The sequence below is a fragment of the Malassezia japonica genome, chromosome 5 (assembly GCF_029542785.1).
Source record: "Malassezia japonica chromosome 5, complete sequence".
NCBI lineage: Eukaryota > Fungi > Basidiomycota > Malasseziomycetes > Malasseziales > Malasseziaceae > Malassezia > Malassezia japonica.
Window position 1 is genome coordinate 168235 of NC_083374.1, and position 13577 is coordinate 181811.

General features: G+C 66.5%; 11 protein-coding genes across 11 annotated transcripts; 8 read left to right on the forward strand and 3 right to left on the reverse strand.

Moving 5' to 3' along the window:
* Window positions 1-218: 218 nt before the first annotated feature.
* On the forward strand, window positions 219-983 carry MJAP1_002875 (uncharacterized protein; the record flags this gene model as incomplete). The annotated part of the gene is made up of 1 exon (XM_060266807.1): window positions 219-983. One exon carries the CDS (start codon window positions 219-221, stop codon window positions 981-983), a length of 765 nt encoding a protein of 254 aa, XP_060122790.1.
* A 27-nt stretch (window positions 984-1010) lies between these two features.
* On the reverse strand, window positions 1011-1620 carry MJAP1_002876 (uncharacterized protein; the record flags this gene model as incomplete). The annotated part of the gene is made up of 4 exons (XM_060266808.1): window positions 1011-1017; window positions 1044-1128; window positions 1151-1380; window positions 1403-1620. 4 exons carry the CDS (start codon window positions 1618-1620, stop codon window positions 1011-1013), a joined length of 540 nt encoding a protein of 179 aa, XP_060122791.1.
* Window positions 1621-1650: 30 nt separating this feature from the next.
* RBK1 (ribokinase) lies at window positions 1651-2646 on the forward strand (the record flags this gene model as incomplete). The annotated part of the gene is made up of 1 exon (XM_060266809.1): window positions 1651-2646. The coding sequence occupies one exon, from the start codon at window positions 1651-1653 to the stop codon at window positions 2644-2646; it is 996 nt and encodes a 331-aa protein (XP_060122792.1).
* Window positions 2647-2681: 35 nt separating this feature from the next.
* Window positions 2682-4193, forward strand: MJAP1_002878 (uncharacterized protein; the record flags this gene model as incomplete). Its single annotated transcript, XM_060266810.1, has 4 exons — window positions 2682-3252; window positions 3275-3818; window positions 3847-4062; window positions 4085-4193. 4 exons carry the CDS (start codon window positions 2682-2684, stop codon window positions 4191-4193), a joined length of 1440 nt encoding a protein of 479 aa, XP_060122793.1.
* THR4 (threonine synthase) lies at window positions 4194-5771 on the reverse strand (the record flags this gene model as incomplete). Its single annotated transcript, XM_060266811.1, has 1 exon — window positions 4194-5771. One exon carries the CDS (start codon window positions 5769-5771, stop codon window positions 4194-4196), a length of 1578 nt encoding a protein of 525 aa, XP_060122794.1.
* A 45-nt stretch (window positions 5772-5816) lies between these two features.
* FMN1 (riboflavin kinase) lies at window positions 5817-6329 on the forward strand (the record flags this gene model as incomplete). Its single annotated transcript, XM_060266812.1, has 1 exon — window positions 5817-6329. One exon carries the CDS (start codon window positions 5817-5819, stop codon window positions 6327-6329), a length of 513 nt encoding a protein of 170 aa, XP_060122795.1.
* Window positions 6330-6371: 42 nt separating this feature from the next.
* MJAP1_002881 (uncharacterized protein) lies at window positions 6372-8030 on the reverse strand (the record flags this gene model as incomplete). Its single annotated transcript, XM_060266813.1, has 1 exon — window positions 6372-8030. One exon carries the CDS (start codon window positions 8028-8030, stop codon window positions 6372-6374), a length of 1659 nt encoding a protein of 552 aa, XP_060122796.1.
* A 519-nt stretch (window positions 8031-8549) lies between these two features.
* On the forward strand, window positions 8550-9664 carry MJAP1_002882 (uncharacterized protein; the record flags this gene model as incomplete). The annotated part of the gene is made up of 2 exons (XM_060266814.1): window positions 8550-9093; window positions 9162-9664. 2 exons carry the CDS (start codon window positions 8550-8552, stop codon window positions 9662-9664), a joined length of 1047 nt encoding a protein of 348 aa, XP_060122797.1.
* Window positions 9665-9726: 62 nt separating this feature from the next.
* On the forward strand, window positions 9727-11705 carry SFH1 (Chromatin structure remodeling complex protein sfh1; the record flags this gene model as incomplete). The annotated part of the gene is made up of 2 exons (XM_060266815.1): window positions 9727-11633; window positions 11660-11705. The coding sequence occupies 2 exons, from the start codon at window positions 9727-9729 to the stop codon at window positions 11703-11705; spliced, it is 1953 nt and encodes a 650-aa protein (XP_060122798.1).
* Window positions 11706-11820: 115 nt separating this feature from the next.
* RPS1 (ribosomal 40S subunit protein S1B) lies at window positions 11821-12641 on the forward strand (the record flags this gene model as incomplete). Its single annotated transcript, XM_060266816.1, has 2 exons — window positions 11821-11980; window positions 12019-12641. 2 exons carry the CDS (start codon window positions 11821-11823, stop codon window positions 12639-12641), a joined length of 783 nt encoding a protein of 260 aa, XP_060122799.1.
* A 371-nt stretch (window positions 12642-13012) lies between these two features.
* On the forward strand, window positions 13013-13574 carry MJAP1_002885 (uncharacterized protein; the record flags this gene model as incomplete). Its single annotated transcript, XM_060266817.1, has 2 exons — window positions 13013-13351; window positions 13374-13574. The coding sequence occupies 2 exons, from the start codon at window positions 13013-13015 to the stop codon at window positions 13572-13574; spliced, it is 540 nt and encodes a 179-aa protein (XP_060122800.1).
* Window positions 13575-13577: the final 3 nt, after the last annotated feature.

The following is a 13577-nucleotide window of genomic DNA, read 5'->3' on the forward strand; positions in this document are numbered from 1 at the left end:
GAAGGAATACCATTACTCTCCGCAAGGCAAGAACAACCAAGCCCAAACCGCATTAATGACGCACATACGTGGATGTAGTATGCACGGGATAAGGAGCGGGCGTGCACTGAGGCTGACATTCGACGCGCAACGGCGCACTGCTGCTGTGAGACACACACTGGATTTCGTCTATCTTTTCTTCATGGCGGGTAAAAGAAACCCTCCACTTTATTTTCACCATGGCACGCCCAGAATACATTATCGAGCACATGGAGGAGGAGGAGCCGGGGGCGCCGGCCAAGTTCCCGCCGTGGGCGCTGCTCGAGTACCGTCATATGCTATACCATGTCGGCGCAGGCTCGACCGTGCACTTTACGTCGCTGTCCGAGGCGTCGCTCGACGCGCTGGAAGAGGCGTTCGCGCAGCCCCTGCGCCCGCTCACGCAGGAGCCGGCCAAGTTTGAGCTGCACTCCAAGTCCATCACGACGCTCGCCAAGGAGCGCAACTGGGCGCTGGAGCAGATCTGCCTGCTCGATCCCAAGGCGCCGCTGCCGCTCTCGGTGTGCGACGCGGGGATCCACACTTCCTCCGCCGAGGCCGCGGGGAAGAAGCAAAAGCCCTTTACGCACTTTCTCTTTGGCGGCATCCTCGGCGACGACCCGCCGCGCGACCGCACCGCGTCGCTGCGCGAGCTCGGCTTCCCCGGCCGCCATCTCGGCAGCGTCCAGATGTCGACCGACACCGCGCTCGGCGTGACGAAGCGCGTCGTGGAGGACGGCGCGCGCCTCGGCCTTGCCGAGATCGAGGGCGCAGCGGGCGCAGACACGGCGCAGGACGGTGTCTCGTCGCTGACGTTTATCGACTCGCCGACGCTCGACTTTGGCCGCGGCGAGTCGGTCGAGCTGCCGTACCGCTACTTGGACGCGGGCGAGAAGCAGCCGCTCATGGCGCCGGGCATGCGGGCGATCATCTACAACGACTTTAACCGCTCGTTTGAGTTCTAGCTGTCTCCCTCGGCCCGTAGCAGGAAACTAATGCCTTGTGACTGTAGCTTGCGCTGGAACTGGTCGAGCCACCGCTGGAGAAGCGGCACGGCCTGCGGCGCCGAGTCCGGCGCAAAGCTCGAGAGGTACGAAAAGACGTTTTGTGCTGCGTGAGCGGGGCGACGTACCGATCGGCGCAGCGAGCTGCGCGGCCTCGGCGGCCTGCGCCTCGGGGCCCGAGCGCGACAAGACCACGGCATTCGCCGCGGGCTTCGAGGACGAGAGCGTCTGCATCTGGCGCTCGAGCTCGTCGAGCGTCTCGAACGCGAGGCCGAGCGAGGCGGTGATCGGCACCGCGCTCTGCTGGCGCTTGGGGTCGCGCACACGAAAGATGGCCGACGGCTTGGTATTTTGCAGGCTGCGTTAGTCTTCCCACGTACCAGCCCAGCAGCTGCCAGTGCGGCTCCTGGTCGCCCAGCTGGGGCCACATCAGGTGCACGGTCGCGCCGTAGCCCTCCGGAAACGCCTGCTCGCCGGTCATGAACACGACAATATGGTTGATGAGCTCGGCATTCTCCAGCGGGAACACGGCGTGCGTCGCGTCAATCTGCTGGGGAGGCGGCAGCGGCAGCCGCCCGGCCACCACACACGAAAACATGGAGGTCGAATCGGGCTCCGATCGGCAACGATGGGCGAAGCACGGTGCATTGTGCGGAGCAGCATCAACATTGACGAGACCTTCCAGGTGCCGCACATTGTGCGCCCTGGCGAGACGATCTCCTCCTCGGGCATGTGGTCGCGCCCGGGCGGCAAGGGCGCCAACGTCGCGGCGACGCTCGGCCTCGCCGGCGCCAAGGTCACGATGCTCGGGGCGGTCGGCGAGGAGGCCACCTGGCCGCTCGACCACCTCGCCAAGCACGGCGTCGAGGTCAAGAGCGTGCACCGCTGCAAGGAGACGCCGACCGGGCGTGCCTTTATCCAGATCTCGTCCGAGGACGGCGAGAACTCGATCGTGCTCCTGAAAGGCGCCAACTTTGAGCAGGCGCCTGAACTCGACGACCCCGAGGCGTGGCTCAAGGACGCGACGCACGTCATGCTCCAGAACGAGATCCCGCTGGACGTGACGAGCGCCTACGCCAAGCACGCCGAGCAGCACAAGACGGCCAAGGACGGGAAGCGGGTATGCACCGTCTTTAACCCCTCGCCGATGCTGTCCAAGGAGGAGCTGCAGGCTTTCCCATGGGGCGGCATCGATGTCCTGATCGTCAACGAGGGCGAGGCCGCCGACCTGCTCGAGGCGATCGGTGGCGAGAAGAGTGCGTCGCCGGTCAAGGGCCTCGCGGCGCTCCCTGCGCTGTCTTCGGTCGAGTGGCTCGTCGTGACGCAGGGCGCCCGCGGCTTTCTCGCCGGCGTCCAGGTCGGCGATGAGCGCGCGTACATCGACCTCCCGGCGTCGCGCCCGGAAAAGGTGGTGAACACGACCGGAGCGGGCGACACGTTTGCGGGCTATCTCGTGGCGGGCCTGATGGAGGCCCACAATGCCAAAGAGGCCACTACGAAAGAGAGCGCCGAGCGCATCCTCAAGCGCGCCGGCGTCGCCGCGTCGATGGCCGTCGAGGTCGACGGCGCGATGGAGAGCATCCCCGACCTCGCCGCCGTCCAGGCCCGTGCGGAGCGCCTCTAGTACACACCTCCATAGAGAAACGCGCCTCCACTACCATGGCGACGCGTTCGCAAGGCGCGGGGCCGATGGTCGTCCGCGGCACCGTCACGCCGAGCAGGGCGTCGCGGTTCTTTTTGCCGCGCGTACAGGAAGCGCCACACACACCGGAGACGCCGGCGTTGTCAATTTCGTTTTCCACGCCGTATATGCCGACGCCCAGCACGCCGAGCGAGCCGGACTCGCTGCGCGTACGGGTTGTGGACTCGGACTCGGACGCGGACGTGCCGCTGTCGCCGTGTCTGGGGCGCAAGCGGCGGAAAATGGTACAAGAGCCCAGGATCCCGTTTGCCTTGCAAGGGCAGAGCCGGGGGCCGCGGTGGGCGCAGCGAACATATACCCAGGAAAAACGGTCGACGCACGCCTTCTTCTCGCGCATGGCGACGCGTACAGAGCACCCGTACTACGTCGAGTCGACCGTGCCGCATGCCATGGCGAGCCCGCTGTGCGCGACATACATGCACGCGGCGCGCGACGTCGACGATCCCCTGCCTTGCCTGGCCGTCGGCGACGACGAAGGGCGCATCCACCTCCTCGATACCCAAACCCCCTCGGACTCGCTCGAGAAAAGTACGTCGCGGTGCTAACCCAGGCTTTGTCAAGCACACGACGCAGCCGCTCGTGCACGGCTCCGTCTTTGCCGCCGAATGGCGCAGCGACGACCACGTCCTGGCGATCGGCGGCAGCGACTACTCGGTGTCTGCGTGGGACGTGCAGCACGAGCTGTGTGTCGCGCACTACGACGCACACAACGGGAGCGCACGCGCACTTGCGTGGGACCCCGACGACCGCCGCTTGCTCGCGAGCGGCGCACGCGACGGCGCCATCTACCTGTGGGACCTCCGGCAGAGCGCCGCGGCCGTGCATATCCACAAAGCGCACGGCATGCCACGCACACGCCGCGGCACACGCGTCGCGGGCGTCACCTCGCTTGCGTATGTCAACGGGCAGCTGGCGAGCAGCTGCAGCGAGAATGGCGTCGTAAAGATGTGGGACCTCCGCTCGGCGCAAGCGCCCCGCATGACAAGTAGCGACCTGTCGGTCGGCCGCGCCGGGAACACGCGCCCCCACGGTGTCTCGTCGCTCGCGTATGCGCCGACGCGCCGCCGTCTCTATGCTGCATGCACGGATGGATGGTACGTTTTTTCATTATTTCTGACGCAGTGTGTACGTCCTCGACCCGAGTCTCGAGGCCGATGCGCTTCCGCCGTACGAGCCGCGGTCGCTGTACCATGCCGTGCAGCGCCGCAACACGCTGTACGCGCGTGCCGCGCTGTACGACGAGCGCTACCTTGCGCTTGGTTGCAATACCGGCGACATTGTCGTCTGGGACACGGATGCGGCCCATGCCGCCGTCCTCCCCCGTGCCCACGAAGAAAAGTACGTCGAGCGACTAACGCAGTGCCGAAGTCAATGCCGTCTCGTGGATGCATGGCCCCCGTGGCCCGACGCTGGCCTCGGCGAGCGACGACCAGACCGTACGCGTGTGGGAACCGGGTCACTCTGTATAGCTACTGGAATCCTTCCTTCTCGATAATCTCCTTGGTGCGCGTGATGAGCTTCTCGAGCTTGGTGGCGCCCGTGTCGGCCTGGTCGACCTGCGTGACGCGGCGCTCGCGCTCGAGGAGGCCGTACATCTCCTTCGGAAGCACCTCTTCGTTGAAGAAGCGCGTCGCCGATGCCTCGTCGGATGCCGAGGCGATCGACGAGACGACCGCCTCGGAGAACTTGGCCGGATGCGCGGTCGAGAGGATGATCTGCGGGAAGGCCTCGTTCTTTGTGAGGCGGTTTGCGGCCTCGAACGCGACGGCGGTGTGCGGGTCGATGAGGTACGACTCGCGGCCGTCGTTCGGGCGGTAGTAGCGCAAAATTGCCGCGCGCGTCTCGTCGTTCGACACGCGTTCTGCGACAAAGTCCTTGCGCGCGAGGGCGAGCTGCTTCTCGGAGACCTGCATGGTGCCTTTCGAGCGGAGCGAGTCCATCCACTCGACGACCTGGACGCCCGCGTCGCGCACGGCCTCCTTCTCGTCCTTGGCGTCGGCGGTGTCGTGCGCGAGGTACCAGAGCAGGCGCTCAAAGTTGGACGAGACCATAATGTCCATCGCCGGCGAGAGCGTCGCGTGCACTTCGCCGCTGCCCTGCTCCTTCTCGTAGCGGCCGGTGGACCAGAAGCGCTGCAGGATATCGTTCTCGTTGGTCGCCACGGCGAGCGAGCGCATGGGCAGGCCGAGGCGCTTGGCGAAGTAGCCCGCGAGGATGTCGCCAAAGTTGCCGGTGGGAACGACAAACTGCACCTTGTCCATGTCGACCTCGGGCGACTGGCGGCGCAGCTGGAAATACGCCGCAAAGTAGTACACGATCTGGGAGAGGATGCGCGCCCAGTTGATGCTGTTAATCGCGCCGAGGTGGTGCTGCGCGTTGAACGGCGCGTCGGAGAAAAGCGCCTTGACAATGTCCTGGCAGTCGTCAAACGTGCCGTCGACCGCGAGGTTGTGCACGTTCTCGTCCATCACCGTGGTCATCTGCGCCTCCTGGATCGGGCTCACGCGCCCCTTGGGGTGTAAGATGAAGATTTGGATGTTGGCCTTGGAGCGCAGGCCGGCGATGGCGGCGCTGCCGGTATCGCCCGAAGTCGCGCCGACGACGGTGATCGTGTGCGCGTGCTCCTTGCCCTCAGCCTTGTTGCGGCGCACGAGGAAGTACTCGAAAAAGTTGCCGAGGAGCTGCAGCGCGACGTCCTTGAACGCAAACGTCGGGCCGTGCCAGAGCTCGAGGCAGTACTCGTTCTCCGAGACGCGCTTGAGCGGTGTCACGTTCTCGTGGCGGAACGTCGCATAGGACTTCTCAATGAGCTTGCGCAGGTCCTCGGGCGGGATACCACCCTCCTCGGCCGTCGGCGGGACAAAGAGCGAGACGAGGCGGAAGGACAGCTCCACAAAGCTCAGGTCCTTCCACGCCGTCTGCCAGTCCGCAGGAAGCTGGGGAATGGTCTCGGGGATGTACAGGCCGCCGTTCGGGGCCAGGCCTTTGAGCACAGCCTCCTCAAACGTGAGCCGGCTGTCGCCGCCGCGCGTGCTAAAGTACTTCATGGAGGGAGAAGGTTGCACACGTGGCCCCACGTGTTCCCTCCTGCCATGACGCGCCCCGCGCTCTGTGGTGCGGCGACGCCGGAAGCGCCGTTCCCCGTCTACTTGCAAGGAACCGTCGAGCATGGGTTTGGACGGGGCAGCAAGGACCTGAACTGCCCCACGGCGAACCTCCCGGTCTCGGCGCTGCACGCCGAGCAGGCCAAGCACCACCTGGAGCAGACCGGCGTCTACTTTGGCTACGCCCAGGTGCGCTTCCCTGCCGACGCTGCGCTCCCGCAGGAGGACCGCGTGGTGCACCCGATGGTCATGTCGGTGGGCTGGAATCCGCACTTTAAGAACAAGGAAAAGTCGGTCGAGGTGCACATCATGCACACATTCCACGGCGACTTTTACGGCCAAGAGATGCGGGTCGTGGTCCTGGGCTACATCCGCCCTGAGCTGGAATACAAGTCGCTCGACGCGCTCATCGAGGACATCGAGACCGACAAGCGCGTCGGCGAGGCCTCGGCCGCACGCCCTGCGTACGCGGCCTACCGCAACGATCCCCTATTCCACTAGGTGGCTACCGAGCAGTGTATGTACAAAAGGATCCAGGTACGATTAGGCAGGTCGGGCGGTGCCTTGCTCCTGCTGCACTTGCAGCTGGATCGACTCGTCCAGGTCGAGCAGCTGGCCCTGGCTGTCGTTCACAATATCCGCATAGGCCATAAACGAGAGACGTTTGCGCTCACTCGAGGTGCCGGGCACCTGCAAGTGCGGCGAAAATGGGTCGCCGTCGGCACCCGCCGGCGGCGCCGTGTGTCGGGGGAGGGGGGAGCGCGGCGTGATGGCCGGCGCGGGCAGTGGCGTCGTCGACGAGCGCGCACTGGCGCTCGGCGAGGTACGGGGAAGCGAGCCCGGCAGCGGAGACACCGCGAGGCGCGACGGCGGCGTCGACGACACGGTCGGCGGCGAGCGCTCGCCTTCGCGGTCGAGCACCATGTAGCGGAACGCGTTCGGCGAGGCGTACGCTGACACCGACGAGCGGTCGCGCGGCGCGCGCGGCGCGTCGTCGGGTTGGAGCGCAAAGTAGGAGCCTTGGGGCGAGGCCATCGAGCCCGGCGTAGCGATCGCCGGCTGCTCGCTCGGCGTTGTGGCGAGGTGCGCAAAGGCGTCGGCAAGCCCGCCGAAGCTGTGTCCCATCGTCGCCACGTCGTTGCCTGCAATGATCGCTCCGTCGATGCTCAGACTCGGGCTCGTCGCAGGCTGAATCGAGTATGACCGCGCGCTGGGTGTGAGAGGGCTGCCGGCATGCAGAGGACTGCGCCGCTCGCGCTCCGAGTGCGAGTCGGAGCGGAGGCGGCCGGGCATGGACGTAAACACGTTCGACGCGTCCGACAGCGGCCGGCGGTGGCCGTGCTGCCGGCCGTACTGCTGCTGCCGCGTGCGCGTGTCGAACGAATTCTCGCGCGAGCTCTGGCCGCCGCTCAGGTTCCGGGGGCGGCCGCGCACGTCGCGGCTCGGCGTCCACTGCCCGGACTGCGACGCGGTGGGCATCGTACGAAAGCCCGTGTTCGGCGAGCGCGGCGGCGACGGGGCGTATGCGGGGTGCTCGGGCTGGATGATCTCGAGCGTGCCCGACTCTTCGACAATCGCGCTCGCCGCGTCGTCGAGGACCGGCGGAACGGCCACGTCGATGGCCTCTTGTGGCGAGCGCGCGTGGTGCACTGGCTCGATATCGCGCTCAAAGATGCTCGGCTCTGGCGACATGCGCTGCTGCGCATGCGTGAGCGAGGGGGGTATCAGGCGCGATGGCGTCTGTGGCGCCCCAAGGCGCTCCGATACGGGGCTCAGGCCCAGCATCGAACCGCTCAGCGGCGCGCGCGTCTCGCTGGGGGGGGGGAAGTACGGCGAGGGGTCGCTGTTGCTGTGCTGGGGAAGGGGCGCGGCAGGGCTAAAGGGCGGCGCAAGCGACGAGGGGTACAGGCCCATTGCGTTCGACGCACGCTGCGGATCATCCGGCAGCTCGTTCGCCCACGTCAACAGCGGTGATGCGGCGCTTCCTCCGGGTGTGTGCGACGGGGGCATCTGCGACGGCGAGGGGTGCAGCGCCGAGGTGAATTTGAGCGGGCTCAGGGGAATGCGTCCGGGAGCATCGGCGCGTGTGATCCCGCCGCCCCGGACGGGCGTCGAGGTGGCGCGATCAGGGGTCCGTGCCGAAGGGGGCTGCGGCTGCGGGGACCGCGTTGGTTCACGCAGCGCGTCCGATTGTCTATCCATATCGCCACAGAGGCTTGTGCACAATGAGCGTTGCGAAAAGGTGCCAAGCTTCGTGCGCCTAAAGAGTCCAATGCCGTGGCGCGATGCACGGAACACAGCCTCTATGATGACTAAATCGGACCGCGCACAGATGCGGCCGAAGCGCGCGAGGAAGCGCGCGGAGGCGCTGGGGGCAACGGGCAAGAGGGCGTTCGCGAGTGGTACGTAACGGTACGGCGCGGCGTTAGGGTCAATGGTGCGTGTGGATGGCCGTAGAAGACGTACGAGGGTGCGTTGTGCGTGGCGCGCGAGGCGGCGGCGATGCGCGATCGCACCCGTCGCACGCACAGTACCAGCGAGACTGGTACGAGACCGATCCAAGACTGCGTATGGCCCCACTCCACCTTGGCCGACGACACCCCACCGCGCGCAGGTCGCCGCGCGCCTCGCACCGTAACCCCCCGCGGCGGTGGGGCGCGCCCTCCCGAAGCACGTGACTTTCTTCGTCGCGGGCAGAGGCGTCGCTTCCCCTCCCACAGGATGTCTGAACCCTCGGCACGCCTGTACATCGGCCGGCTCCCCCAGGGATGCCTGCGCGAAGACATTTCTGACCTGTTCCGTGGCCTGGGACGCATCGTCGATGTGCGTGTCCTGAACGGATTCGGGTTCGTCGAGTTTGACGACCCCCGCGACGCGGAGCTCGCGGTGCGCGACTTTGACGGCACCATGTTTATGGGCGACCGCATCATTGTGCAGTTTGCCAAGCAGCCGCAGCGCCGCGGTGACGAATTTGGCCGCGGCGGCCGCGAGCGCGAGCGCGACCCCTACGGCGCGCCGCGTGGCTACGACCGCTACGAGTCGCGTCCCCCCCGCCGTGGCCCCCGCCGCGGCGACTTTAGGATCGTGGTGTTCAACCTCCCCCCGGGCACGAGCTGGCAGGACCTGAAGGATATCGGTCGCGAGCACGGCCACGTCGTGTACTCGGACATTAATCCCTCGCGCCCCGACGAAGGCGCGCTCGAGTTCGAACACCGCGACGACTACGAGCGTGCCCTCGCCAAGATCGAGGGCACCGAGCTGCGTGGTGCGCTGCTGCGCGCCGAGCCGGACGGCGAGCCGCCCGCCGACCGCGAGCGCAGCCCCGCCCCCGAGTCGCGCTGGCGCGACGGCGGGCTTCCCCGCGCGACGGCGACCGCTGGGGCCGCGACGCGCGTCCCCCGCCGCCGATGCGTGACGACCGCGACTACCGCGACGACCGTGCGCCGCGCGACTACCGTGACGAGCGTGCGCCGCCCCGTGACGACTACCGGGACGACCGCGCGCCGCTCCCGCCCCGCGACGACTACCGCGAAGAGCGTGCGCCGCTCCCGCCTCGTGACGACTACCGCGAAGAGCGCGCACCGCTCCCGCCTCGTGACGACTACCGCGAAGAGCGCGCACCGCTCCCGCCTCGTGACGACGACGAGCGTGCGCCACTCCCGCCTCGCGACGACGAGCGCGAGCCGCTGCCGCCCCGCGACGAGTCCGCTGCGCCGGTCGAGGAGCACGCGCCCGCGCCCCCCAGCGAGGACACACCTGCGCCCAGCGAGGAGCACGCACCGCCCCCCCCTCCCGACAGCGAGCCTGCGGCCCCGACCGAGGCGCCGCCGTCCTAATCCGTAGCGTCACATGCATAATTCCCCGTGCATACTTCCTGCGCGCCGCGCGCGCGACGACCATGGACCGTGGGCAGCGTGGCCGGCCTGTGATGGTGTACCCCGGCGGTGGGCCGACGCCGCCGCGGCCTGTCGAGACGAATGTGCATGCGAGCTCTTCCTCGGGTCCGGTGCTACCCGGCGGGACGAGCTGGGTGCTCGGCACGAGCAGCGAGCCGATGCGTCCTCAGGTGCCGATCGCCAAAGCGCAGGCGATGTACTCGACCTATGCGAGCCAGATGCGTGCGGGCGCGACGATGCTTATGCAGCCGATCCAGCGGCATCCGCACGATGATCTGGACCGTGCGGAGCGGTCTGAGCACCGCAGCCGGTATGCGAGCGCCGTGTACTACGGCGAGGACAATAGCGACGACGACGACGACTATCAAGACTCGGACGACGAGTACGGCTCGGCCCGCCGCAAGCGGCGACGTGCCGGTACGACGAGCGAGTCGCGTGCGACTGACAGCCCCGACGTGCAGAATCCGGGCGACGTGGAGAGCGAGGCGGAGCTCCGGCCGCCGGGCTCGCAGCTCGGCCTGCCGGTGCCGTGCAATCGTTTGGTGGTGCGGCGGGCGGCGCGCACGCCGCACCAGTACTTTTCCGATGCGCAGCTCACGCAGCATGCGAACGGCGCCGAGGTGCTCGTGCCGATCCGGATCGAGTTCCACACGGACACGCACCGCATCAAGGACGTATTCCTGTGGAACATCCACGAGCGCCTCATTACGCCGTACCAGTTTGCGCAAATCTTCCTCCAGGACCTCGCGCTGCCCCTGACGCCGTACGCGGTCCAGATCGAGAGCATGATTATTCAGCAGCTCTCGGACGCGATGCCGCTGCTGGACGAGGCGGACGTCGACGGCCTCGGGCGCATCATCGACATGAAGACGTCTGCGCGCGAGCGCAAGCGTGCCGAGGCCGAGGCCGAGGCGCAGCGGCGCAGGATCGCGGCGGCCAACATGCAGGCGGGCGATGCGTTGCCGGAAAAGCGCAAGCGCGGCCGGCCGCGCAAGTACCCCCTGCCTGGCACAGACACCGCCGCGCCGTCGCCCACGCCCCCGGTCGAGACGCCGGTCGCGTTTGTGCCCGAGCCTCTGGCGCGCGACTCGCCGGCAGAGGCGAGCGACAAGCCGCCGGTTCCGACCGACCCCAAGGCGCAGGAAAAGGCGCGCGTGCGCGAGGCGCTGGCGAGCGTCGAGGCCGAGGACGATCTGCGTGTGATTGTCGAGTACGAGGTGCAGATCCTGCGCCATATCCTGCGCGACCGTCTCGAGTGGGACCTCTCGTCGGAGCTCACGCCGGAAGCGTTTGCAATGGCGCTCACGCGCGACCTCGGCCTCACGTCCGAGAGCGGCGTGCTGATCTCGCATGCGGTGCGTGAGCAGCTCCTCAAGCACCGCCGTGCCGCGCTCGAGCTCGGTCTGTTTGGCAGCGGCAAGATTTACCGCTGCACGATGGACGAGCTGGTGCAGGTCTACAAAGACGAGGCTGCCGAGGTCCAGGCCGCGAACCGCGAGCTGGACACGAGTGCAGGCGACCACACGGGCGACCACACGGGCGACCACACGGGCGACCACGCCGAGCGCCGCGCAGTCGAAGCGGCAAACGCACTCGAGACCGACGTACCCGCGCGCGACGACGACGTCCTTGCGCCGCCCAACACGCGCAGCCGGCGCATTGCCGCCGGCGCGGCCGCGAGCGACTCGTCGCTCTCGGTGCCCTTTATTATTCCCGACAAGACGCTTCCGCTGGCCGTGCGCAAAGAGCAGGCGCTCGCGACACTACGGGATCTACTTGCGCTCGGCCCGCGCCCCCTCGAGGGCGTGTGGCGCGACTTTCACGATGCGCCCGACTTTGGGCCCCTGCTCGAGTTCCTCAGCGAGGCCGAGATGGAAAAGATGGAAGAGGCCGACATGCGCGCCAGCCGGTACGTGCTCCTACTGACCTCCACAGACGCAATCGGCGCGACGCGCAGCGGCACGGCCGCACGCGGCGGTAACACGTGGTGGTCACGTGTAATAGTTGTACGTAGTTCCCACGATGATCACGTGTCCATCCACGCCGGGGGGGGTAAGAATCGGCCAGCAGCGCAGCTTCCAACCAACTTGTTCACCATGGCTGTCGGCAAGAACAAGAAGCTCTCCAAGGGCAAGGGTAATAAGAAGCGTGTGGTCGACCCCTTCACTCGTAAGGAGTGGTACGACATCAAGGCCCCCGTCTTCTTCGAGAACCGCAACGTTGGCAAGACCATTGTCAACCGTTCGCAGGGTCTGAGTACGTATCTTTTTTTTGGTCCTTTTGCTAACCGACAGAGAACGCCTCGGATGCGCTCAAGGGCCGTATCCTCGAGCAGTCGCTCGCGGACCTCAACAAGGACGACGAGCAGGCGTTCCGCAAGTTCTCGCTCCGCGTCGACGAGGTCCAGGGCCGCAACTGTCTGACCAACTTCTACGGCATGGACTTCACCCAGGACAAGCTCCGCTCGCTTGTCCGCAAGTGGCAGACTCTCATTGAGTGCCACCAGGACGTGAAGACCACCGACGGCTACCTCCTCCGTGTCTTTGCCATTGGCTTCACTCGCCGCCGTGCGAACCAGGTGAAGAAGACGACCTACGCCAAGTCGTCGCAGATCCGCGCCATCCGCAAGAAGATGTTCGAGGTCATCCAGCGCGAGTCGTCGGACTGCGACCTCCGCCAGTTTGTCGCCAAGCTCATCCCCGAGGTCATGGGCCGCGAGATTGAGAAGAGCACTCAGGGCATCTACCCCCTGAAGGATGTGTACATCCGCAAGGTCAAGGTGCTCAAGCGCCCCAAGTTCGACCTTGGCAAGCTCTACGAGCTCCACGGTGGTGCTGCGGTGGTTGGTGCTGAGGACACTGGCTCGAAGATCAAGTCGGGCGAGTTCAAGGAGCCTGAGGTCCAGGCTTCGGTCTAAAAACGGAGATACCTAGCGTACGCCCAGCATTCGCCGCTGGTCCGCTGTGCCGTGTCTCGATCATGACGCAAGTGTGCACGTGTAATGAATGGAGCAGGGCTCTTCAGCGGATCCATATAGACTGGCGCTGTGGTCGATAGTCTCCAACAACGTGTTCATTAAGACGTACAGACAGTAGCGACTGCGGGACAGCACTCTAGTGGCTAAGATATAAAGAGCACGGCCCTCGGAGAAGGGGCACGGCACAGGCCCTGGCAAGGGGAAGGGGGGGTGGCTCCTACGGCCCTCTCCCAAGAGGGGGCCCTTTCCTCTTTCTTCCTTTCTTCTCGGGCCAGCCGCAGCGGCCACGCGCTCCTCCACTCCTCCACACGATGGCCAAAGGCGCACAGAAGCGCATTGCTTCGGGCAACGCAAGTGCCGTGTCGACGCTCGCATACGGCTTTGTGATCTCCAACACAGTCCACCTGCTGCTCAACTTTTGGCTGTGGCGCACGCCTGCGACGACGCACTGGCGCCCGGTCGCCATGTACGTCGTGACCGAGGCGATTGCGGCCGTGCTGGGCCTCCAGCTGGCGGCGATGGGCCGCGCGGGCGACGACCTGAGCCAGAGTGGGCTGACCGCGTACATGTTTGACGTGGTGTACATCACCTGGTTTGTGCACGTCACGACCGCGCTGATTTCGCGCTACTTCTGGTGGACGTATGCCGTGGTACGTACTGCTCCTCACACAGATCCCCGCGTACGCCCTCTACCTCTTGTATACCCATATCCTCGTGCCGTTCGTCTTTGGCGGCAAGTCGCCGCTGAGCCGCGGCACGAGCGCACCTGCGCCCGCTCCCGCCGCCGAGGAGCCGCAGGTGAGCAAGCGCCAGGCGAAGCAGCAGGCGCGCAGCGCTCGTGGTCCCCGCATGCAGACGCGTCGGGGTGGATAGATA